Source organism: Podarcis muralis, chromosome 1 (assembly GCF_964188315.1).
Source record: "Podarcis muralis chromosome 1, rPodMur119.hap1.1, whole genome shotgun sequence".
NCBI lineage: Eukaryota > Metazoa > Chordata > Lepidosauria > Squamata > Lacertidae > Podarcis > Podarcis muralis.
The window spans coordinates 115091883-115116730 of record NC_135655.1 but is presented as its reverse complement, the minus strand read 5'-3'; the positions used below and the strand labels follow the sequence as shown (position 1 = coordinate 115116730).

The window sequence follows — 24848 nt, the reverse complement described above, 5'->3', positions numbered from 1 at the left end:
TACCAAGGTTGTAAACCTTTAAACAACTGAGATATGCTGTATCATGCTAACTTCACACAATAAAAACCAGATGCTTTGCATATTCTAAGTCAGAAGGCAAGGCATGTCATTTTCTTACTGCTCTACAGGAAGCAAATGTTCTTTGGCTGAAGGATGGGATGGAAATTCCTTAAATAAACAAATACAGAAGAGGCGTCTCCAATTTCCTTGCCTTTTTATCAGTACACTATGAAGAACCACAACGTAACTTACCACTGCTACTTTATCAAACACTGCCTATCAGGGAACTAAAATGTGGAATGAGACACAGCCTGATAACAAAGATTTGTGGTACAACACTCTGATAACTAAGATTTGTGGTACAACAAGCAGTCACCTTAGTAGCAGCCTACCAGCAGTCCCTTAGTGATCTCTCTCTAACACAACACAACACAACACAACACAACACAACACAACACAACACAACACAACACAACACAACACAACACAACACAACACACTTCAGCAGCTTCAGGGAAAGCAGCATTTGGGCCTGAACACACCATGGGTTGCTGCTGAAGTTCTGCCCTCCTTCACTTTGCTTTGGAGAGCACAAAACCTAAGCAGGTAAATAGGTACATGCACATGCCTGAGTATTCCCCCCCCCCCCCAACTAAGTGTAACTGTTTGAACTCATTTACCTGCAGCAAACGGATGGGGACAGCTGTGTATGCTTCAGACCCTCCAAGTGTCCCTATTTTCCAGGGACAGTCCTGGATTTACAAAAGCTGTCCTGGATTCTGCTGTGATCTGGGAACGTCCTGCTTTTCCTTAGGGTGTCCCAACATTCATCAGAGAAATGTTGGAGGGCATTGCGTGCTTTCACCCACCAACTTTCTACGGGAGCGTGGTCCTTAGGAGAAATTTCGCAGGTGTCCTCAGCATCCACCCTTCCTCAACTGGGAGGAAGTGGGGGGCAGGGAGGGGGAAGGAAAAAAGAGAAAAACAGAGGGGGGGGGCAGAGAGAGACCAGGCTTCAGGGCACCCTCGCATCAGCGAGAACTATCCTATGTGTATGTGTGTGTACATTTCTCTCTGCAGTGCAAGCGCTTCCCTGCACTCCCCTCCCCCCCACAAAAAACCCCTCCACTGTGACCTGTTCCAGCAACACACCGGGCGCTGCGTGTGTGTCAGGCTCTTTTACAACGTTCCTTCCAGGGAGGTGATGGAGTGGTCGGCACCAAGGGCAATGGGGAAACGGGAGGGGGGGAGGGAAGAGAACGAATGGTAGGATCCAAATTCGGTCTGCCTACTCCCCTCGGCCCCCGCCGTTCTGTGACAGTTAGTGGCGGCGAGCAACGCCTTCCCAGAGCTCGCGGCGTTCTATGGCCAACGGGCGCAAAAAAATAAATTCCCACCCACCCCGCTCTCTCTATGCAGAGCAGCGGCGGCGCCATGTTTCAGCCTGCCAGGCTCCCCCCACCTCCCCTCAAAACAGGGCCCGGCGACTTCCACCCCTAGCCCAGGCTCGGGTAAGGCCACACCCCGAGCTATTACACACAGAAAGAGACAGCGGCTTCTCCACCTCCTCTGTTTACCGCCATCCCCTCCCCGCCTCAAAAAAAAAGGCCACACACACACACACACACAAAACTCACCCCTCACGACCGCCGGGAAAGCCGCTCATTAAAGCCGCCCGTGTCCCCCACAGGCTTCCGTCACATCTCGCGGGAACTCACTGACACATCTCTTTCTTTCTCGCTCTCTTTCCGCCCGGACCCCCTCCCCTCGCATCCACCACCAACACGCCGCCGCCGCCTTACCCCGTAGGCAAAGATGCAGCCAGTCACGTGACAAGGCGCTTTGGCGGGGAGGGGAAGGTGGGCTGTGGAAGGAAGGGGCAGGAAAGACATGCACGCGCGCTCACTGGCGCCCGAAGCGGGTTGACACGTGGTTGTTGGGCGCCGCGAGGGCGGGGCCGTTGACCGAAGCTCCGTCCGGAAACAGCCGAGCGCGCTCGGCAGCCTCTCGCTCGCCATCCCCCCTCCCCCCCCCCACATGCCGCGCGCGCCTTCTCCGTGCGGCTGCGCGAGAAGCTCTGAGTCTGTGCAGCAGGCAAGGAGAGTTACTCGCCCATTGAATTGTGTATGAAGAGGCTTTTGGTTTCTACAAGTGTACACGTGACGTGGGATGCTTGGTCTTAGGCATCGCCAAATTCGGTCCTCCAACTGTTTTGGGACTACAACTCCCATCATTCCTAGCTAACAGGACCAGTGGTGAGGGATGATGGGAACTGTAGTCCAAAAGCAGCTGGAGGGCTGAGTTTGGGGGTGCCTGGTCTTAGTACTTGCAAGAGGGAAAGGACACGTTCCCCCCTCCCCCATAGAAATCTGCCTTAGAGGATAGTCTAGTCAGGGTTTCCCAAACTTGTCTCTCCAGCTGCTTTTGAACTACAACTCCCATCATCCCTAGCTAGCAGGACCAGCACACAGGGATGATGGGAGTTGTAGTCCCAAAACAGCTGGAGACAGGTTTGGGAAACCCTGGTATTCCAACTCCCTACAATGCAGGGATCAGTGTGGGGCTCAAACCCACCACGCTGAGATTAACAGTCCTCTGCTCAACCCAATGAGCTAAGTGGTGCAAGTGGAACTAGTGGCCAGCCTAGCCTCGTTCTGCCTGAGAAGCAGCTGCTCTCCAAGGTCTCAGCAAGACTGCAGGGGGTTGGACTAGCTGAAGCTTGGGGGATCTTTTCCAGCTCTACAATTCTATGGTTCCAAAATGTCTTTCATGACATGGGGAGAGGCTTTTGGCTGGAAACAAACATACACAAGTCTCCCCTGGGGCTGTTAGCTAGCAATGGGAGAGTTCTAGCTTTCACACATACACTTAAGAGGCAGCAGGCACTGTGTAGCAGGTGGAAGTTTAAAACAAAAACAGTAAAAGCAACCAAAACCACCAGAATGACTGAAATCACCTTTCAAAAAATAATTTCATTATAAGCATTTAAGTGCTATTACTTCCATTCCCTGATGTTTGAGTGATCTTTACTATAAGCCTGTAAGGGAAAGGGAAAGGGACCCCTGACCATTAGGTCCAGTCGTGGCTGACTCTGGGGTTGCGGCGCTCATCTCACTTTATTGGCCGAGGGAGCCGGCGTACAGCTTCCGGGTCATGTGGCCAGCATGACTAAGCTGCTTCTGGCGAACCAGAACAGCGCATGGAAATGCCGTTTACCTTCCCGCCGGAGCGGTACCTATTTATCTACTTGCACTTTGATGTGCTTTTGAACTGCTAGGTTGGCAAGAGCAGGGACTGAGCAATAGGAGCTCATCCCGTCGCGGGGATTCAAACCGCCGACCTTCTGATCGGCAAGTCCTAGGCTCTGTGGTTTAACCCACAGCGCCACCTGCGTCCCCTATAAACCTGTAGATCAGCATTATTCCTGTATTTCAAGTAGGGAAAGGCTGTGAAGGTGCTGGGCTTTCTAAACAACACGGTCAGTGTTTGAACCAGCTCACATTTAGCCTAACTCCCCATCCCAACTTAACCCCCCATCCCAACTACTGCATACTATAATTTGATGTGCTGCTTGCATCCTTAATTATGAATTTCCTATTGAATGCAGCTGCATAATTAAAAGGCGCTGGCAAGTACATCCTTATACCTGTACACCTGGAAAACATTAAGTGTTTTCAGCACTGTTTCTTTGCCTTCTGCAGCAGGGTCTCTAATCTAGAGTATGGTGACAGCCCAAGGAAAGACAGTACCTCTCAATGATTATCTGAATAAATTCCAGCTTTTCCTTGTTAATTCCAGGCCAGACAGCAGCAAAGCAACAAAAGCCAAGCTATTCCAAGAAAAGAAATTGAGCATCCTTAATTTTCCAAATATATATAAAAAATGTCCAGTAGCACCTTAGAGACCAACTGAGTTTGTTCTTGGTATAAGCTTTCATGTGCATGCACGCTTCTTCACATAAGAAGCTTATACCAAGAACAAACTTAGTTGGTCTCTAAGGTGCTACTGGACAATTTATTTTTATATATATATATATATTTCGACAGCATCAGACCAACACTGCTGAATCTTAATTTTCCAGATGGTCCTATTTAGCCTGGATTTGCATTTGACAGAAGTCATGCAGCACCAAAGAAAAGCAGCTTAAATTCCCTCATTGAACTACTGATCCTTATGATTGCAGCAACATTCACTACATTGGTGAGAATTTTAATAATGTTCAGTGATAGCTTCAAGTTCTAGTCAGAACTGAGGTTTCTATTTAGAGACAAGTTAGTGGTTACTGATCTTCCTCATTCCTGAGCAAAACATTCATAAAATGTTACAGTAAGTATTTTACTTATTATCTTCACTTCCTTGGACTGAACCTCTCATTGACGTAGACGATTTTATTGTAAGGTCCATGAATACTCTGGAATACATATAAAAGGACAAGGTCCAAGATCTGCTATATGAATTAGGGGCAAGTTATCTACATTTACTAAAGCACTGCAGGTAGCTTGCTTTTATGGAGATGCAAATATATATTAGCAAGTTCCATAACTTTGTGACATAATACAACATATAATTGTGGAAGCCAGGTTCGCTGCATGATAAACCTGAAGTCAGGTGTATAATATGATCTGTCAAGATTTACAATACTGTTGCACTGAGTTTGTCTCAATTTCCCTGATCTGGATTTCCCCTTCTAAGGTATAAATTTAGACCTTGCAGTGTTTGGGAAAACTTATGACAAAGTCAAAACACAAACATGACACAGGCAGAGTTTAAACTCGTTACCATCTTTAATTAAGCTGCTTTGGAAGTAGCATACATTCCATGATAAACATTTTTCGAACCCAGGTTCACAGAATCACATTGTAGTTCATTAATGCCAATGTTACACACAGATCTCTTCACATGGCAAACAAGATCAAGAAAGCAACCATCAGACAGAAGAGACCCATGGCTTCAGACAGGGCAAATCCCAGAATAGCATATGAGAATAGCTGCTGCTTCAGTGAAGGATTTCTGAAATAAAATATAAAAGTCATGTTTGCATTTATTCTGAAGCAAGTCTTTTCAACAAATGCATCAATATTATAATTTACACAAATTTCAGCATGACTTCTCGGCCAAGTACCTGCAGCTCAAATGACTGAAAAGGCTGAGAACCATGTGGTTGTTGCTGAAAGCAATGCTATTTAGCAGGTGTAAGCATGTGAAGTGCATAGTCTTACCATTTCCTCTGGAAGAAGTGGGAAAAACCATTAGATTGTTCTACCTACAACTCCCATCAGCCCCAGCAAGCGTGGCCAGGGACTATGGGAACAGTAGTTCACCAACATATGGAGGGCCAAAAGTCCCCTCTACTTGCTCCGAACAAAGACAAGCACCAGCAATTATGTAATTTCACTGCTTATTAAAACTCAATTTATTTTCACACGGCTTTGCTGGTCATTAGTACCAGTTGCTTGTATTTATTAATTTTATGGCTTTGTTTTATTTTGTATTGCAATTTTAAAATGTGTTTTGTACTATTCAGTCTTATAATTTGAAATGAAAGGATGCGTTATCTTTTAAAATATATAAAAAACACCACCCTGAAGCTACTCAGAAAGTGGGAGGTTGTGGCTACACAAGACTTACCACAAGCGTTAGTAATTTCAGCTGCCTCTTCCCATGAAAAGTTATACCCACCAAACTTGTTAGGGACACTGTGTGGTTCCTGCTCAGTTTCCCAACAGTCTCTACCTAAATTTGAATCTGTTATCTTGGCCAAAGCCACTGGCATAGTATGCTGTTAGTATGCAATCCAGAAGAGTATTTAAGAAGTTTAGAACTGGAAAATTAAAGAATTCCCCTAATGCATGCAATCCGCCATCAGCACTAGCAACTATAATCCATTTTATAGAGAGATATTTTAAAGACCTCCCACTTTCAGTTGAATAGTTTCAATTGTAAACATTTAGCTAAGGACCAAGATGAGGCAAAAGTGTTGTTTTTTAAAAAAGAAAAGCTTCAAATGGCTTTAACAGTTTCATCTCTGCCAGTTCCTTGGTCTCAATACAGGAAGTGTCTTGTCCCATATCAAACTGCCCATGTGTTGAGACAATTGGCTGATGTCCTGCCCCAACCATTACCTCTATCAGAGGTTAGTTGTAAGACATGGGTTGGCAAACTAAGGCCCAGGGGCCAGAGCTGACCCAATCGCCTTCTAAATCCGGCCCATGGATGGTCCGGGAATCAGTATGTTTTTACATGAGTAGAATGTGTCTTTTTATTTAAAATGCATCTCTGGGTTATTTGTGGGGCATAGGAATTTGTTCTCCCCCCCCTCCAAAATATAGTCCAGCCCCCCCACAAGGTCTGAGGGACAGTGGACCGGCCCCTTGCTGAAAAAATTGCTGACCCATGTTGTAAGAGAAGGCTTTCCTTCCATGAACAATACAGTGGTACCTCAGGTTAAGTACTTAATTTGTTCTGGAGGTCCGTACTTAACCTGAAACTGTTCTTAACCTGAAGCACCACTTTAGCTAAGCGCCGCCAGAGCCCAATTTCTGTTCTTATCCTGAAGCAAAGTTCTTAACCTGAAGCACTATTTCTGGGTTAGCGGAGTGTGTAACCTGAAGCGTATGTAACCTGAGGTACCACTGTACCTGAATTGTATACTGCTCCCTTCAGAAGGCTTGCCTGGCAACAACAATATCTTTTAGGCACAAGGCAAAGATCTTTCTGTTCAGCTAAGCATTTTCAACATCCTGATCATCTTAAACTCCGACTTAACTATAAAAAGCATAGCTGCTGTTTCTATGCTTGTTTAATGATCGTAGAGGTTTTTAAAAGTCTTCTAAGTGACTGCAAAAGTTTTCTAACTTCAGCTCTACGGCAGTTAAGAAATGCATTAAGTAAACAGAATGAGTTATGCTTTGTTACTTTATACAAGCCCCAAGGTCTTCAAATTCCTGACAGGTCTAATTTGCTACTCCTTCTTACGCTTGGGGCAAGTGCACAGCCTTTCTGACAAACTTCCTTCCATCCACACCCATTCTGTCCCCAGTATTAAGGAGCTTTCCTCCTTAATCCCAGGGAGAAGACAAATGCAGAGCTGGCAGAAGCCCTGCGCAGTTATTTCCAGCCTTCTCTGGGAGCCACAGCCAGGCTAACTGTGCCATGTGGGTGAGCAGAACAAGCTACAGTATCCTGAACCTGGGGAAAAATAATGCTCTAACTTGAACCCCTTTCAGTATAATGCTAAAAGTTAGAAATAAAGGACCATTACCTGGCATAGCCAATGATTAAACTCCCGAAAACTGTTCCAATACCAGCACCGGAACCAGCCACCCCTACTGTGGCAGCACCAGCACCAATAAATTTGGCAGCCGTGTCAATGTCCCTGCTGATAGCACTAGTTTGAAACTCCCTTAGTGCTAGCTGACTGCCAGGGTTCTGAGCACCAGTAAGGAAAGTTGTGTTGCCCTGAAAGAAACAAGAAGAATTGGATTACATTTGGCACAAGTATTTGCTATAGGCTTGTACTACGAAAGTCACAAGCTTCTACAGCAGGGAAGGAAAGGGGAGCTTTAAGACACATTTCTTTGGACAGGTGAGTGAGAAGATTTTCAAAGTGTTAGGTTCTTCCTAGATTTTTTTTAAAAAAAGAACCATGGGGAAAAGTGCCCAAAGCAATAATGATTCTGATGTCCCTAACAACTTCTGCCCATCAGGAACCACCGACAGCATAAAGCAATCCCACAGCCCTGGAAGAATTAATCCTACCAGACTGAAATTCTGCAAGAGAGGTTTAAGCAATCTACTGTGCTTTTTGCACTAAATGGCTTCAAGGCATATGGGGGGGGGGACCTAAGCTACTCTGACTCTGAGCAGTACCTAGATTGGAGACCACTTAGAAACAAACCAAAATATAAGCAGCTTCAAGATCCTTGGTATCATAATATTTATACCTCGCCCGTCTGGCTGGGTTTCCCCAGCCACTCTGGGCGGCTTCCAACAAAATATTAAAATACAATAGTCTGTCAAACATTAAAAGCTTCCCTAAACAAGGCTGCCTTCAGATGTCTTCTAAAAGTCTGATAGTTGTTTTTCTCTTTGACATCTGGTGGGAAGGTGTTCCACAGGGCGGGTGCCACTACCAAGAAGGCCCTCTGCCTGGTTCCCTGTAACTTGGCTTCTCACAGCGAGGGAACTGCCAGAAGGCCCTCAGCGCTGGACCTTAGTATCTGGGCAGAACAATGGGGGTGGAGACGCTCCTTCAGAAGCAGAGTACAAATAAACACTTTACTACCCGTACTCAGCTGCAGGTCTGTGTTGTTCCAAGTTCAGACACTAAACACAAGGCAGCATGTGTTTGTCAAAAACTAAAATCTGACACTTTGTGGCAAGTTTTACTATTACAAGGCAACAACACACGGGCTCACCCGATCGTTTAGGAAGCTACAGAATTGTTTAAGGTACCTCTGCAGTCCTGGCTTCTGGCCTAGACAACACCGTTGCAGAAATTGGTCTGTACAGAATTCTTGATCCAGTGCGCATCTGAGAAAGGGGGAGGATGAAGAAGTGTGTTAAAGGAATGGACACTCTCACAAAACTCTGCAACCATAGCCTTCAAAGCAATAACTACACAACATCCCAGCAGCTTTTAGATTCCAGGCATTTAGTTCTCTTTACAATCACAGTTCGGTAAGGCCATTCATTGAGGAAAATTCTTATTCCATGAAGCTCATCAATGGCTCATCAGGACTTGCAAAGGCACAATTTTGATCTCCAGTCATGCTTACTATAATGACTACAGTTAAAGTCAATGCCACTAAGAAAAAACTACTCTTGAAGTCTGACCTTCACTTTTGGCACACGTGGGTTGGATAACACAGCTCATCAGAACCTTGTATTCCCATACGGTATTAAAGTGTTTTTGTTGTTGATATAAGGATCTAGTTGGGACTCTAAGCAAATTAACCTTGAAGGATCTCCTCCATTTCTCTCCTTCCCATGCTATCAAGTGTTAATGCCATAACCAACAGCGAGATTTCAGAGACAGCTCAATCTTTGGTAACTAACTTTCTTTTAGGACGGATTTCAGAGGCAGGTTAAGAGTGGGGAAAGTGTTTCCAGATGAGATTTTATTATTTCAACAATCCTTCTATCTGCCCTTGTCTACAACAGTGTTTCCCAACCGGTGTTCCGCGGCACACTAGTGTGCCGCGAGACGTTGCCTGGTGTGCCGCGAGATTTTGCCTGGAGGGAGGCGGGCGAGTCGGGCGGCGAGAGGCGGGGCGGCGGCGGCGAGGAGAGGCCGCCCAGCGCGGGGCTCTCGCCGTCTGCCTGCGTGGCGCTGACGTCACGGGGCTGTAACGTGCCCCACATAGGCACACGCGGGGCGGCGAGCGAGCTCCCTCCCACATCCCATCGCCGCTCGCTTCGGCCGGCCTACTGGGCTGTCGCAGGCGGAAGGCCTGCGCATGTGCGAGGTTTTCGCGCCTTCGGGATTCCCTTCACGCCTTCCTCCTCCCGGGTCCTTGAGAGCGCGGGAAGCGGCAGCGCGAGACCGGCGTTGAGCCTGGTAGGTATTGCGCTTGCCAAGGCAGTCATTTGGGAAATGAAAACTTGCAAAGCAAGCAACCAGTTCAATCTGAAGTACGTGTATGCTTAATATCCTGTATCTGAAACCTGTTCTGCCCCCTCCCCCACACTTGGTGCCATTTTCATCTACACATGCAGCAGAGTAAGTTGACCCAGAATAGTACCAATTCAGATGGCAGATGGGAGAATGACAGTGCTGAATGCTTTCCCATGTAGAACAGTCCCTGCAAATAAAAACCTAGCATATTTGGAAGAGGGATGCTAGCCTAACCATTACCTTCTATGCTGTTACTATTTTTTTATTTTTTTTTACATAAGTAAAAAGTGACCTTTCCCCATCTGGCATGGTGGTGTGCCTCGAGTTTTTTTTCATGAAACAAGTGTGCCTTTGCCCAAAAAAGGTTGGGAAACACTGGTCTACAACATCTCAAGCAAACAAGCCCACGGCACATAATTCCAGTTTGGCTTCATTCTACAGGTACCACTAAGAAAGCTCAGAGCTCCTGTAGCACACTGTCGTTTGTTGGCACACATTGCCTAAAAGTGCTGCAACTCTGCTGTGCTCAATGACCTTCAGGTCGCTCCCGACCCTACAGGTCTGCAAAAGCAATTCTAATATTTTTATCCTAAGAACCATTAAAAGACAGGCCTGGCGAATTCAGCCTAACTCATTTTGTGGGGCAACCAAGCAATCTAACACCCCAAAACCAGCCAGCGCCCTCAGATAAGCACCCCCAGACCAGGAAACCAGTTCCCAGTGAATCTGGCGACACCCCTCCTCCGCATTATAAGTTGATCTGTCGATTGACAGATCGACCTGTGAATTCACCCTAGCGGCCTAGCCCTCCAAGCACAGACTAAGAGGAAAGGCCTTATGAATGAATGGCTGGGAGGCTGCTGCGGCCTGTTCTTGCCCTTGGATCACCTACTCGCTTTTAAGGTCACCCAGTTTTGCAACCCTCTTTCTGCAGCAGTGGGCCAACTGGGGGGGGGGTGCATTTTGCAAGGAGGGCCGCATCGTCCTTAAACTTATGCATGAAACGATGATAAGACGTGGAAAGCAAACCCAGGCAGCAGCATGGAGGAGAGAGGCATGTCTCCTTGCAAAAAGCACCGTTAAGCCATGCCCTCCAAATGAATGACTCCTTGCAAAAAGACATGCCCTCCAAATGAATGACTTAACGGGGGTCGCCTCTGTCCCAGAGTCCAGATCCGCCCCCCAAAAAAAACCCATCAACGCCCCCAACCTTTTGCAAAGGAAAAAAAAATCAAGGGCAAGAGGGGGAAGCGACCCACTCTGACCAATGCGCAGGCCCCGCTGCCAACTCACCAAGGCGGGGGACCCGGCGGCGAGCTTGACACAGGCGAACATGGCTGCGGGCGGGCGGGCGGGCCGGTGGAGCAACGGGCTGGGGGGTCCCGGGTCTGGGTCGTCTGGCTCGCTGCAGGGAAGGAGAAAGGAGAGTTTTAGGAGTCCGGCCGGCAGCGCTCTGGGAGCGGGAGGAAGGCTGAGCTCCCCGATGGAGGCGGATACAAGGAGGGGATCCGGGGCCTACCTCGAACCCGGCAGCGGCAAGCAGAGGCTCGTCCGGCTGAGCTGGTGCAGCGGTAGAGGTCGAAGGGACTGCGAGCTCTCCGCGCAGGCGCCGGAGGGGCGGAGCGCCCGGATGAGGAGGGGCGGGCGGGGGGAGAGGAAGTTTAATAGGAATTAAAAAGGAGGCGTGTGACACGTTCCTAAGGTCGCTTCCGTCGCGACTTTAATCCATAATATTTTGGTAGGAATGAAAGGAGGAAAGACTGCTAGCTGTATCGACAAGGAAAAACCCGCTTTTTAAATGATAATAATAATAATAATGCTGTAATAATAATGCTATTATAATAATAATGCTGTAATAATAATATTGCTGTAATAATAAAGCTATAGTAATAATAATAATGCTGTTGTAATAATAATAATAATGCTGTAATAATGCTATAGTAATGATGATGATAATGATGATAATAATAATAATAATAATAATAATAATAATAATAATAAATTTAATAATAATAATAATGACAAACCTAGACAGCATCTTAAAAAGCAGGGACATCACCTTGCCAACAAAGGTCCGTATAGTTAAAGCTATGGTTTTCCCAGTAGTGATGTATGGAAGTGAGAGCTGGACCATAAAGAAGGCTGATTGCCAAAGAATTGATGCTTTTGAATTATGGTGCTGGAGGAGACTCTTGAGAGTCCCATGGACTGCAAGAAGATCAAACCTATCCATTCTGAAGGAAATCAGCCCTGAGTGCTCACTGGAAGGACAGATCCTGAAGCTGAGGCTCCAATACTTTGGTCACCTCATGAGAAGAGAAGACTCCCTGGAAAAGACCCTGATGTTGGGAAAGATGGAGGGCACAAAGGAGAAGGGGACGACAGAGGACGAGATGGTTGAACAGTGTTCTTGAAAGTACAAACATGAGTCTGACCAAACTGCGGGAGGCAGTGGAAGACAGGAGTGCCTAGCGTGCTCTGGTCCACGGGGTCACGAAGAGTCGGACACAACGACTAAACAACAACAACAATGTAACAACAACAACAACAACAAATTTATTTATACCCCGCCCATCTGGTTGGGTTCCCCCAGCCACTCTGGGCAGCTCCCAACAGAATATTGATAATAGTAATGGAGAGGATGGTGAGAACTTCTTGAAAGACGTGCACTTTCCATAACTGTAGGGTGGGTTGCTTGTGTGCATGAAAGGCAGAAAATGCCACAGATTGCTATTTTCTTTATGCCAGCAATTTTGTTTTCTTTTTGCCAGGAAAGTGGGTGGGAGAAGCCCCAGTGTCCCACCTGTTGAATGCTCCCTGAAAACAGAGAATTGTACAGTTGGAAGGGACCACGGGGGTCACATCTCATCCAACCCGCTGCAGTGCAGGAATCTTTTGCCCGACGTGGGGCTCGAACCCACGACCCTGAGGTTTAAGAGTCTCATGCTGTACTGACTTGACTGCTTTGCCTGCAGCTATTAAAGGTGCAACAGTCTTATTAGGAGGATCGGGAAAATGGTTAATTTCCATGCTGCATGTGACATAATAAGGTGATGGTTGTGCATTATTAGGCATTATGCGCACCTCTCTCCAAATGCATCTGATATGGTGGTCTGCAGTCCGGCAACACTTCTGCCATGATAAATAAATTTGTTGATCTTTCATGCAATGCAAAGCCTTTTTGTCTTTGTCGCTTTTGCTGCAGGAGGGTAATTCCAGCTACCCCTCTGGAAATTATCCAAATGAGGAAATGTAGCCTTGAATGCAATGGCACCTGTTCATGGGAAATAGATCAGAACAGCATAGCCCTCTTTTGGATATTTTTTCTTCTTTAATATGGCTGCCTCTCAGTAAAATTATTTAGGCTGCTTTCAAAACAAAATCATGGGACTTTAAAAATACAATAAGAACAAAACCAAACCACATCATATACCAGCAAACATAAAGCTTCAGCTAAGCGGACACAGGAAAAACCCAAATTATTTGCATCTCAGCTTAAAATTACACTGAAAGAGAACATAAAGTTAATTGAAAACCACATTAAAACAGTGAAGGCCTGGAGTTGTTTTTAAAATACAGCTTTTGCTCACTGCATCCAAACAGTTGCAATGTCCAGCAAGATGTTTGGGTCCATCTAGAGAGAACATACTCTAATGATCCAAACTTGTGTTTGGGAACAAACCCTAGGTCTTCACTGTTTCATTGTCACACCCTCCAAGTGTCCCTATTTTCCAGAGACAGTCCCAGATTTACAGAAGTCGTCCCAGTTTCTGATTTGATAACAGAAACTGATCTCACCTCTACCCCACCACTGTGAGTCTGCCATGGCTCTGGGTGAGCAGTAAAACCAGGTGAGTCCTTTTGTTGCCCCCCCCCAAGCTTCAGATTGAACAACTTAACAACCATAAAAACCACCCAAATTCAACAAGTGGATTTTTGTTTGTTTGTGAATGTATGGCCTTACTAAAGGATAGCATGGTGGGTGGGAGCATAATATGTATAGCAGAGTGAGTAGAATCCTTGACTAAAACAGGGAGGTAAAGGTAAAGGGACCCCTGACCATTAGGTCCAGTCGTGACCGACTCTGGGGTTGCGGCGCTCATCTCGCTTTACTGGCTGAGGGAGCCGGCGTACAGCTTTCAGGTCATGTGGCCGGCATGACTAAGCCGCTTCTGGCGAACCAGAGCAGCGCACAGAAATGCCGTTTACCTTCCCACCGGAGCGGTACCTATTTATCTACTTGCACTTTGACGTGCTTTCGAACTGCTAGGTTGGCAGGAGCAGGGACCGAGCAACAGGAGCTCATCTCGTTCGCGGGGATTCGAACCGCCAACCTTCAGATCGGCAAGTCCTAGGCTCTGTGGTTTAACCCACAGCGCCACCTGCGTCCCTCAAAACAGGGAGACCTGGGCTTAAATCATTAGTCCTAACCTCTCAGCCTAAACCTACCTCACAGGACTGTTGTAAGAATAAAAAGGAAGGGTGGGATAAAAATGTAACAAATGAACCATTTTGAGGGGTGGGGAATTCATGTGCCTCTGCCTGTCATTTACTGCAAGCAGAACTCATTGTTAAGAGATGCACATTTGCATATATACTGGAGGCTTTCAGTTCATTGGGATAGATAGACAGATGGAAGACACTGGCCTTGAACCAGGACTCCCTTCAGCAAGGTAGTATTGAGACCCCTGGCACAGCGTTTTCTGAGAATTGGGCCCGGGAAGAGACACCGAGAAAACTGACTCTTTATCCCTGCTCCTTTGATATTGAGGAAGCATGTCTCCACAAAGTCCCCTACCCCAAATATTTAACCCACAAGGTTCATAACATAAGACCCATAATTAAGCTATTTTTTAAACACCACAACAAACTGATAATTCAGCGTGGGTTTCCTTGGGTTTAAAAGGATAACATGCTCTTTTAACCCAAGATTTATTTCAAAGCTCTCTGCACTGCCTGCCCCGTTTGCGTTCCTGGAAGGGAACTTGTCCCTAATGTTCGGATTTGATGAACACACTCGCTCTTTGGCATGGCTAGATTCATTTCCATCTGTTTGCTTGGCATTGTTCCCATTGAAAATGAGCAGTGCCAACTTCAACAGGGCATAGGTGTTAACCAAGCATGGTTTTGAAAGGGAGGGGGGCCCTTCATAACACAGCAAGCGCCACTTCCACTGCCAGGCGATCCCGCTGTTTGCAAATAATTCCAGCTTAGGGCCACATGCTTCATTACATGAGATCACATCTGTAGGTGCTGGTGGGCGTCATAAAAGCAACAAATTGCTACTGGAGTTCTCTTTCCATCCAGCTCAGTGTTTGGACTATTGCATGGGAAAGTGTCCCTGAGCTTGGATGCAAGAGGTTTTATAGACTCGATCCTTTCGGCAGATCCCTACTTTGACTTAACCTTTTGGGGTTTGCATGGCTTGGTGGGTTTTTAATCGGTACAACAGCTTTATAGGCCTTTCGGGAGAAAGGACCATACCTTGTCCAGGATAGCCAAAGATGTATAATGGACATAATTTACTAGCAAATCTGGCACCATGTGCATTAAGTCATATTAATGCAGGTACAAGTTTTGGCAGTTCTTTCGCTCCGTAGCCGGTGCTCATCAGCAAAGGCAGTCCGCTAGATGGTACATGTGGTTGAAATAGCAAGAGATGAAGCTATAATGGCCTTAAATATATAAACTTGGCTATGAATTCTTGGGACTTGGATATGGCCTAAAGGGTATGTGAAGTTCGGAAAGGTCCTTTGATTTGGGCTATTTATTTATTTATTCCAGGTTTTTTTATTGATCCCAAATAGCAGTTTCTGCATCCAAAACTGGGGGTGAAAGCTTTGCAATGCTTGTGAAAACAAGGGTGCATTGCCAAGAACAGGGGGTCAGCAAACGTACTGCGCCTCGGTGTCTCCAGCACCGATTGAGCGGCGGTTCAGAGGGCAGGGGAGCGCGTGCCCATACGCGTGCCCATATGCTATTTCTGGCTCACTTCCAGGTCAGAGGAGCATTGGAAATAGCTTGTGCGCATGTGCACAGGCCTCCTCCGACCCAGATGTGCACCGGAAATAACACTTGCACATGCGCACAAGCTATTTCCGGTGCTCCTCCGACCCAGAAGTGGACAGCTGTGCTGTGCAGCGCCGGTAAGAGCGGGCGGTGACAGTGGGCGGCGGGGGTTGCAGTGGGCCGGATAAATGAGTCCCTCAGGACTTATCCGGCCCACGGGCCTTAGTTTGGGGACCCCTGGCTAAGAACCTCATGACTCAAGGTAGAGAAATGAAGCATATGTCTATATCTGCTGACTTTTACATTAGTTGTTCAAGTGAATGTTAGCACTTTCGGCTTGCAAATCTTGTCCAGTCGCCACTGTACCTTCCCTCATTACAACCCCATGAGGTAGGTCACCATTATTCCTATTCAAACTGCTTAGAGCAGACATGGCCTAAACGGCCTCGGTCCAGTATACTTGAAGGAGCGTCTCCACCTCCATCGTTCTGCTTGGATGCTGAGGTCCAGCGCCGAGGGCCTTCTGGCGGTTCCCTCGCTACGAGAAGCCAAGTTATAGGGAACCAGGCAGAGGGCCTTCTCGGTAGTGGCACCCGCCCTGTGGAACGCCCTCCCACCAGATGTCAAAGAGAAAAATAACTACCAAACTTTTAGAAGACATCTGAAGGCAGCCCTGTTTAGGGAAGCTTTTAATGTTTAATAGGTTATTGTATTTTAATAATAATAATAAAATAATAATAAATTTTATTTATATCCCGCCCTCCCCAGCCGAAGCTGGGCTCAGGGCGGCTAACAACAATCAAATAACCAAATAGTTGAATAATCACACATTCTAAAATATATCATTATAAAAATTAATTAAAATCAAATTGATGGCAACCAAAATACTGTGCAGGTTGCCAGAGGAGGGGGTCAGGCTGCGCCCCAACCAAAGGCCTGGTGGAACAACTCTGTCTTGCAGGCCCTGCGGAAAGATGTCAGGTCCCGCAGGGCCCTAGTCTCTTGTGACAGAGCATTCCACCAGATTGGAGCCACAGCCGAGAAGGCCCTGGCTCTAGTTGAGGCCAGCCTAACCTCTCTGAGGCCTGGGACCTTAAGGATGTTTTTATTTACCGACCGTAGGTTTCTCTGTGGGGCATACCAGGAGAGGCGGTCCCGTAGGTACGAGGGTCCCAGGCCGTATAGGGCTTTAAAGGTTAAAACCAGCACCTTAAACCTGATCCTATACTCCACCGGGAGCCAGTGCAGGTGGTATAGCACCGGGTGAATGTGATCTCGCAGCGAGGACCCCGTAAGGAGTCTCGCTGCGGCATTCTGTACCCGCTGGAGTTTCTGGGTCAGTCTCAAGGGCAGCCCCACGTAGAGCGAGTTACAATAATCCAGTCTGGAGGTGACCGTCGCATGGATCACAGTGGCTAGGTCAGGGCGAGAGAGATAAGGGGCCAACTGCTTAGCTTTAGTGTTCTGGAAGCCGCCCAGAGTGGCTGGGGAAACCCAGCTAGATGGGCAGGGTATAGATAATAAATTATTATTATTATTATGGCCAAACTTGGCCCTCCATATGTTTTGGGACTACAATTCCCACCATCCCTGACCACTGGTCCTGTTAGCTAGGGATGATGGGAGTTGTAGTCCCAAAACATCTGGAGGGCCAAGTTTGGCCATGCCTGGCTTATGGGATTTGACAATGAAGCAGTATTCAAATTTTAAAAACAGATTTCAAAAAATAAGATGGACATGCTGTGTATTCCTAAAAGAGAAACATTTGCCTTGGTGATGAATGATTACTTCTCCCTCTGGTGGCTGGCATGTGACCCAGCTGCCTCACCATGGAAACTTAGCCCAGTTTAAAGAGGATCAGTCAAAGAACTGTTACAAAATAAGGATAAACGTATGTCTAAAATGTATAATTTCTTATTAGAATGGGAAACAAAAGACGAGATGGTTAAACCATCAATGACACACAATATAAGACACAATATAGACCTAAACCTCTGGGAGAAACTTTGGGAAAGTGATCTGAAATTTACTGCGTGTTATTCTCTGAAAGAGAACAATTTGAAAATGATTCATAGATGGTATTTAACCCCCAGTAGGTTGGCTAAGATGTATAAAGCAGAATCAGATACATGCTGGAAATGTAAAGAAACGAGAGGTACCTTTTTTCATGTGTGGTGGACGTGCAGAAAGGTGAAAGAATATTGGGAAATGATTTATAATGGGCTGGAAGAAAATGTTTAACTTTACCTTCCCCCCCAAAACCAGAGTCCTTTTTGTTGTGAATAACTCAGACAGAAATTCCTAGGTGTCAGAAAAGTTTATTTATGTATCCAACAACAGCGGCCTGTGTTTCGTTGGCCCAAAAATGGAAAGTGAGCGAGGTCCCGTGTAAGGAGAATTGGCAACTTAAGATGTTAGAATATTCAGAACTTGCAAGTTTAACCCACAGAATAAGAGAACAAGAAGAATGCATATTTTAAAAAGAGTGGAAAATGTTTATTGGATATATGGAAAACAATTGTACATAGCTGAAAATGCTGGCAACATTAAAATAAATTCTACAGAGTAAATAATATTTGATTGATGTAAAAGTGGGAAATTGATTTGAATGGTTATAGTAAAATATGCAGGAAACTATGATTTTTTTAAAAAAAGCTTTATTGAGGTCCAAAGACCCATAGAACAATTTCAGAACAAGATGCAGTTAAGAGAGCCAACCGCAACAGAGAGATAAACCGGGGCGGTTGTTTTGTTTTGTCTCGAGCTTGATGATCTTTGTTTCTTTTGACTTCTGAAAGAAACTTTGGCACGGCCAGTGCAATATCATTAGACCTGCCATCCAAAAGATACGGGAGGCTTCAGATTAATATGGGAGGCTTCAGATTTTCCCGGCAGATTTGCCAGTAGGGGTTTGATCAATTGGTCCCTTGCTTGCTCATACTGCCCATGATGCCTTAAGATACGCTTCATGCAATCGACATCCTGAGAACATAAACAAAGCCTATTCTGATAAGGGATGCCTCTCAGTTTACTATGTTTTTTAAAAAAATAATTGTTATTGGAATTTTATTTACAACATAACATAACCCCCCCACCCTCCCAATATACAATCCACCCTCATTAAACATGAACATAACATACAGTCAGCATAACATACAACAATACAAACAATGAAATAAAAGGCTTCTTTTATCCTGTATCTGGCCTCCTTATTTACTTCTTATAAACTGTTTCCTTTATGAATGTTTATTAAGATTTTTCTAATTATAACTTAAATATCCACAAAGTCTCCTGCAGACATTAATCAAAACTAGTCCAGGTATGTATTTTAGGGCACTGATTTGTGAAGTATTCTCTGCATTTCCTCCATGCTTTTTGAAACTCTTGTCTGGTGTGATCTCTAATTGCCCCTGTTAATCTAGCCAGTTCAATATACTCTAACAGTTTGTCTTGCCATTCCCTTTTTGTTGGCACAGTTTATTTTTTCCAGTTTTTGCCAGTTACGATCCTTGCCATTCCTGTGGCATAGAGGAATATTTTCTGATCTTCTCTTGCTATACCTGTGTCTATTATCCCAGTCTACTCTGATATGTAATACAGTGGTACCTCTGGTTGTGAACGGGATCTGTTCCGGAAGCCCGTTCGCAACCTGAAAAGAGCGCAACCTGAAGCGCTGTATCTGCACAGGTGCGTGGCGTGATCTGGCACTTGTGTGCATGCGCGAGAGGCGAAACCTGGAAGTAACCCGTTCCGGTACTTCCAGGTCGCCGCAGGACGCAACCTGAAAAGACGTAACCTGAAGCGTCCATAACATGAGGTATGACTGTATGAACCATGCATGGAAGGAGAAGAAGAGAAATCCTTGGATATTTCAAAGTTTGTAAAATGTTTAATATGATATGCAGAAAAATGGAAACTCAATAAAAATTATATAATAAAAAATAAATAGGATCAGTCAAAGTATTCTAACAACAGCTCCACACATTATGCATGATGAAAAATGTAACATCTGAATGTCACTCTGAGATACATTTTGTTATGGTTGGCAGAGGTGAAGTCAAACAGTTGGAGAATTACAGCACCTTCTGTGGCTGTAGAGACCAATTCAGGAGAGACATGTTTTATTGCAGGTGGGGCAGATAAAGGGGGCCATTTTTGCTGCTATAGGTGCACTGTGGTGTTTTTTCTTTCTAATCCCCCCCTTCTCACCTGGTCCCCAACTCCGAGCAAGCTCAAAACCAACATTGCAAAATTCAGAAAAGTGCAAATGTTTGCGTATTGTTTCAAATATTGCAAATTAAGGAGGTTTGCCTTTAAATGTGAGCTGAATCAAATTTCTCCTCTGCTCCTAGAAGTGACAACATTTTTCTCCCACCACATGTTTAGCCAATGATATGTTTGGGACAGGGCAGTGAATGCCAAACATTATTTTATAAATGATTCAAGTGTTATTAGGGTTAATGAAAGGGAAGGGGCGAGGGAAGAGTGGCTGCTGTTTTTGACAATGATCACACATTCTCCAAACCTCTAGTTTGGCCCCAAAATTTGTTCAACTTCCATGAGAATCAAGTTGTGGCCTATTATTGTCCTAAGAGTCATGTTTTAAAATTACTGTTGTATGACCCTTCAATTAATTGTAGGTCTGCATTCCCTGAGGTCATTCAGCTTAAAGATGCATGACAGACTCTCCACCCCAATTTAAAACCTACTCCTTTAAAGATTGTAGCCTAATTTGAATATTAACCACCTGCCAAGTTCAACACACCTCTACAATAAACCTTACCTTCCTGACTTGTTGGACAAGAAGCACAGTGTAGCTCTCGTATAATGCCACAACTTTCCTCATTCTCTCTCTCTTTATTATTTTAATGACAGTGGCAAATGTCTGATTATTCCCAGGTGTTTCTGCCCCCCCCTGCTTTCCCCCTGCTCTTCCAGCCATGAATGTGACCATTAGGGCCGGAGCCATAAAGGCTGTCTTCCCCCACTTCCTTCTACGCCTGTCCCTTAACAGAACTGCAAGTCCAGCCTCTTCCATCCCCTTCAATTCCCTGAGGTATCCACCAAGTATTTGTGTTGACTGCCTTAATTTTCATCTCCTCTAATCATTCCCTGCCAGATGGCACTTAAAGTTTAATGGCCCCTGTAAAGGCAGTCCCTTTCTTCTTTTAAGCCATCACGTGTGTTTGCTTAGTAAACTGTTAACTGTTCACAAAACATGAAAGGACCACCAACACAATTATTCCAGAGAGCTCACTTCCAAACCTTGATTTCAGTGGAAGGTGAGTAGGTGATATATTATCATGAGCTATGCGGCCTTAGATTTCAGTCTCTACTTGATAAGAGCAGGTTGCAAGCTCAACTCACCAAATACAGTACAGTCGTACCTTGGAAGTTGAACGGAATACTTTCCAGAAGTCCGTTCGACTTCCAAAACATTCGGAAACCAAACCACGGCTTCTGATTGGCTGTAGGAACTCCTGCAGCCAATCAGAAGCTGTGGTAGCCCTGTCGGACGTTCGGGTTCCAAAGAAGATTCGCAAAGTGGAACATTCACTGACGGGTTTGTGGTGTTTGGTACCAAGTCCCAAGGCATTCGAGAACCAAGGTACGACAGTAGTTTCTGTCCGGATGTGTTCTTGTGGATGCACTAGGCTTGCCCTCCTAATACACACCAGTTGCCACGAAGATAACGAACAATTCTTGTGTTTATCCCCAGCTCAGCAAAGCACTTCATTGCCATACAGAAGAACGTCATTCCTGATAGGCAAGTTTGTTACCATACGTGCACAGCCTTGCAAATATTCCTGCAGATTTACTAGCCTGCCTACCACGTCCACATACAGGCTTTCGTGGCACAATGTCAACAGCAAAATATCCAACGCCATTCCAATTTGCAAGTTTTACTTCTTCGCCCATGAAACTGCAGCACTGGTGGGAGTGTTCTGCAGGTGTTCCGCCATCATATCTGTCATTATCAGTACATCTCACATTCTGGCAGTATAGTGGTACAATATCCTATTGATCCTCAGCCATAGGAATGTGAGTACAGGATTGCTCCATAAGTCAGTTAAAGTGGCATGTGGAGAACGTGGACCAACACAGAATTCAGCATGTGGCAAAGAGAGATGTGATGGTTTCTATCATGAAACCTGCTCACAACACATATACCAGAAAGAAACATCATGAAGATAAACACCTTGTCCTCCTCTGTTTTTATTGTTCTTTTAAATCAGTAGGTGAAATGATAAACGTTTGGCAAAATATGAATTGGATGTCTTCTGTCCCTCTGACCTGCTGCTCATTTGGACTACTCTCCACCTCTTAGCCTCCAAAGGCAATTTCCCTATTTTTTGGCTCATTGGCAGAGTCTTAATTAGAGACAGGGAAACTGGCTGCCGTAATGATAAAAAAACAAAAAACTGAAATGTTGCTCATATTCTCAGATGAAAGCAATAGCTGTTAGAGCTAGTGTAGCATCAGGGCAAAGAGACTGGGCAGGATGTTGTTCTGTGTTCAAATTTTGCTACCGCAATCTCACTGCAGATGTAGAAAGGCCATCTTTAATATTAGGCAAGTGCCATCTTGCACTGTTTTCAATGCCAGCTAAAAACTTTTTTTTATTAGAAAAGCCTACCCAGACATGTATTTTATTATTTATGTTTGTTTTAAAAACATGGTTTTATCTACATTTTGATTAATTCTAGTATGTAGAAGTGCATTTGATTTTATGTAAGATGCAAAAGTTTTGGATGATGATGATGATTTTATTTGTACCCTGACCATCTGACTGGGTTGCCCTAGCCACTCTGTGTGGTTTTTAAGGCATTGGGGTAAGTTAGACCCTAATTAAAGTGCATGTAGAGACTAAAACACACACCTGTATGACTCTTTTGGTCCCTTGCCATTAATCCTCATACTATGGGGATATAATTTAAAAGTACAGAAGCGCCCGCAAATATCAAGGATTTTGCCACTACAAAATGGATACATGCAGCCGTTTAAGACTAGAATGAATATATCTCCAAATAACCTCATGACGCATTTTCAACATTACACCCCCTACATTTATCTGTAATGGGCAGTGCCTTCCTAGAAAAATACTGTGGTGTAACTTTCTGTAAGTATCCAGTGTTTCCCTCCCTCAGTTTAGGAGATGCCAAAGCACTCAAAGCAGAACTCACAACAAAAATGTTGTGTAGATGTTGCTATTCAGAACTTGCCAGTAGGTGATATTTAAACTATAAAACAGTCAATGACCAAAAGCTCGTCCTCCATCTTAGCCAATCAGCTGTCTGTCTATCTATCTATCTATCTATCTATCTATCTATCTATCTATCTATCTATCCACCCATGTACACCACATTTAAACAATTTCTTCCACAAAAAAGGTTGCCTCTCTATTAAAATCCTATAGAGGACTCAGCTACACTTGTAAAGATAAAGCACTTTATATGCATTATAACACTGTGACAGCAGGTGGCGCTGTGGAATCCCATTTTTCGCCAACGGGATTTCCCTGTATGAAGTCTACAACGCGTTTAGCTGAATTGCTTCTTCCATGTGTCTGGATCCAGCCAAAGTTAATTTAGTGTGAGAATATGGGTCAAATTGTAACCGATGAGACAATAAGCACATCTCTCTATTTGATAAAAATGAAAGTGGTATAGTTCCTTTATTCTTACTGTATGCCAGGGCTGCCCAAACTTTTTTCAAAGAGGGCAAGATTTGATGAAGTGAACATGCATGAGGGCCGACTGTTAAGAAAGCAAGCCTTAAGCACTCTGAAAATCCTGCTTCCTGGGGGTTGTTGACCATCCCTGAAATTCTATCCTCTACTGATCTTTCAGGTGCTATCAGTATGATTCTTTCCAGATTTCAAGAGATAATCTCGGAAGAACTTTTAAAAAATTAAAATCCCTTTGAAGCTACTTGCGCCACTCATGAGCATTTTAATAGATTTTGAGGAAAGGGGAGAATTCAGACCTGAGAGCTTTTGGCTTTCAGTTGCAAAACTAATATTCATGCTAGCATGCCATCAAATGAAAACCAAAGTGTTTCTGGGAGAAGTCTCTCTCTCTCTCTCTCTCTCTCTCTCTCTCTCTCTCACACACACACACACACACACACACCACCAGCTATTCACATTATAAAAATATAAATTAAGCTATCATTGTCCAGAGGAGCATTTTTTGATGAAATGTTACTTTGGTTTTATTACAGTGGTACCTCAGGTTAAGTACTTAATTCGTTCCGGAGGTCCGTACTTAACCTGAAACTGTTCTTAACCTGAAGCACCACTCTAGCTAATGGGGCCTCCCGCTGCTGCCACGCCGCCGCAGCACGATTTCTGTTCTCATCCTGAAGCACTATTTCCGGGTTAGCGGAGTCTGTAACCTGAAGCGTATGTAACCTGAAGCGTATGTAACCCGAGGTACCACTGTACTCTAAGCCATCCTGGGCTCCCTTTAGGAAAGAAAGGGCAGGTTAGGGAAGTAACAGCATCTTGAAAAGAATAGGATTTACTCAGAAGTAAACCTATTTAGGTGGTTAGAGTCAAATCATGGCTAGTTGTCCGATCTAAGCAACACTTCTATACATCTGTTTTAAGTGCCTCATCTATTTTACTTTTAGCCTGAACATGCATGTGTGTGTGTGTTGGCGGGAGGGATATATTAATTTTAAAACATCTGCAGTATATTTAAAATTCACTGATCCAATGCAGTATGTGGTTTCATCAGGTCTCATGCCTCTCAACAATGCCATTTTCTTGCTGCTGCACATATCAGCATTCCACACGATTTGGTCTTTGTCTGGCTGAAAGAGGCACACACAACAAATAAGAATATTAATGACATGTTTCTCTCTCTTTCACCCCCTCCACCTATTTCACCTTCTGCACCTTGGATGTAAAACAAAAACAATCTGGTTTTCAAATGTTTCTTCCCCAAACGTATTTATGCAAGCTGTTACGAACGAAGGTCAGTGCATGTTCTAAACTGGCTTGTCACTTTACAGAACCCTTGTCAGTCTAAGATGTGCTGAGGTTAATTTTGGCACTTCAGAAGGAATCATAATATTTGGCCGAGGCGTTTGCATAGGCAGAAGGCAATTGCCAGCACCACCCCCCCCTCAAAAAAGTATTCAGGGTTGCTCTTTTCCTTTCACTTCTTACAGCTCTTTCCCCCCCACAAACATTTTGAACCATCCAGCAGTAGCATTC

At 44.9% G+C, this 24848-nt stretch overlaps 2 protein-coding genes across 7 annotated transcripts in view; both read right to left on the bottom strand.

The window, feature by feature from the left end:
- The window catches only part of ATF2 (activating transcription factor 2), a 39935-nt gene extending 38110 nt beyond the window's left edge, over positions 1 to 1825 (bottom strand). For 2 of the 6 annotated variants that reach the window (XM_077916855.1, XM_077916875.1), the window contains exon 1: positions 1638 to 1792. The gene's annotated coding sequence lies outside the window, so the exon portion shown is untranslated. The other 4 variants (XM_077916863.1, XM_077916877.1, XM_077916870.1 and 1 more) reach the window with 4 other exon arrangements.
- Positions 1826 to 4765: 2940 nt separating this feature from the next.
- ATP5MC3 (ATP synthase membrane subunit c locus 3) lies at positions 4766 to 11277 on the bottom strand. Its single transcript, XM_028749120.2, has 5 exons — positions 11136 to 11277; positions 10910 to 11021; positions 8455 to 8532; positions 7262 to 7458; positions 4766 to 5010 (listed from the first exon to the last, which is right to left on the bottom strand). Exons 2-5 carry the CDS (start codon positions 10949 to 10951, stop codon positions 4896 to 4898), a joined length of 432 nt encoding a protein of 143 aa, XP_028604953.2. The 5' UTR covers positions 10952 to 11021; positions 11136 to 11277; the 3' UTR covers positions 4766 to 4895.
- Positions 11278 to 24848: the final 13571 nt, after the last annotated feature.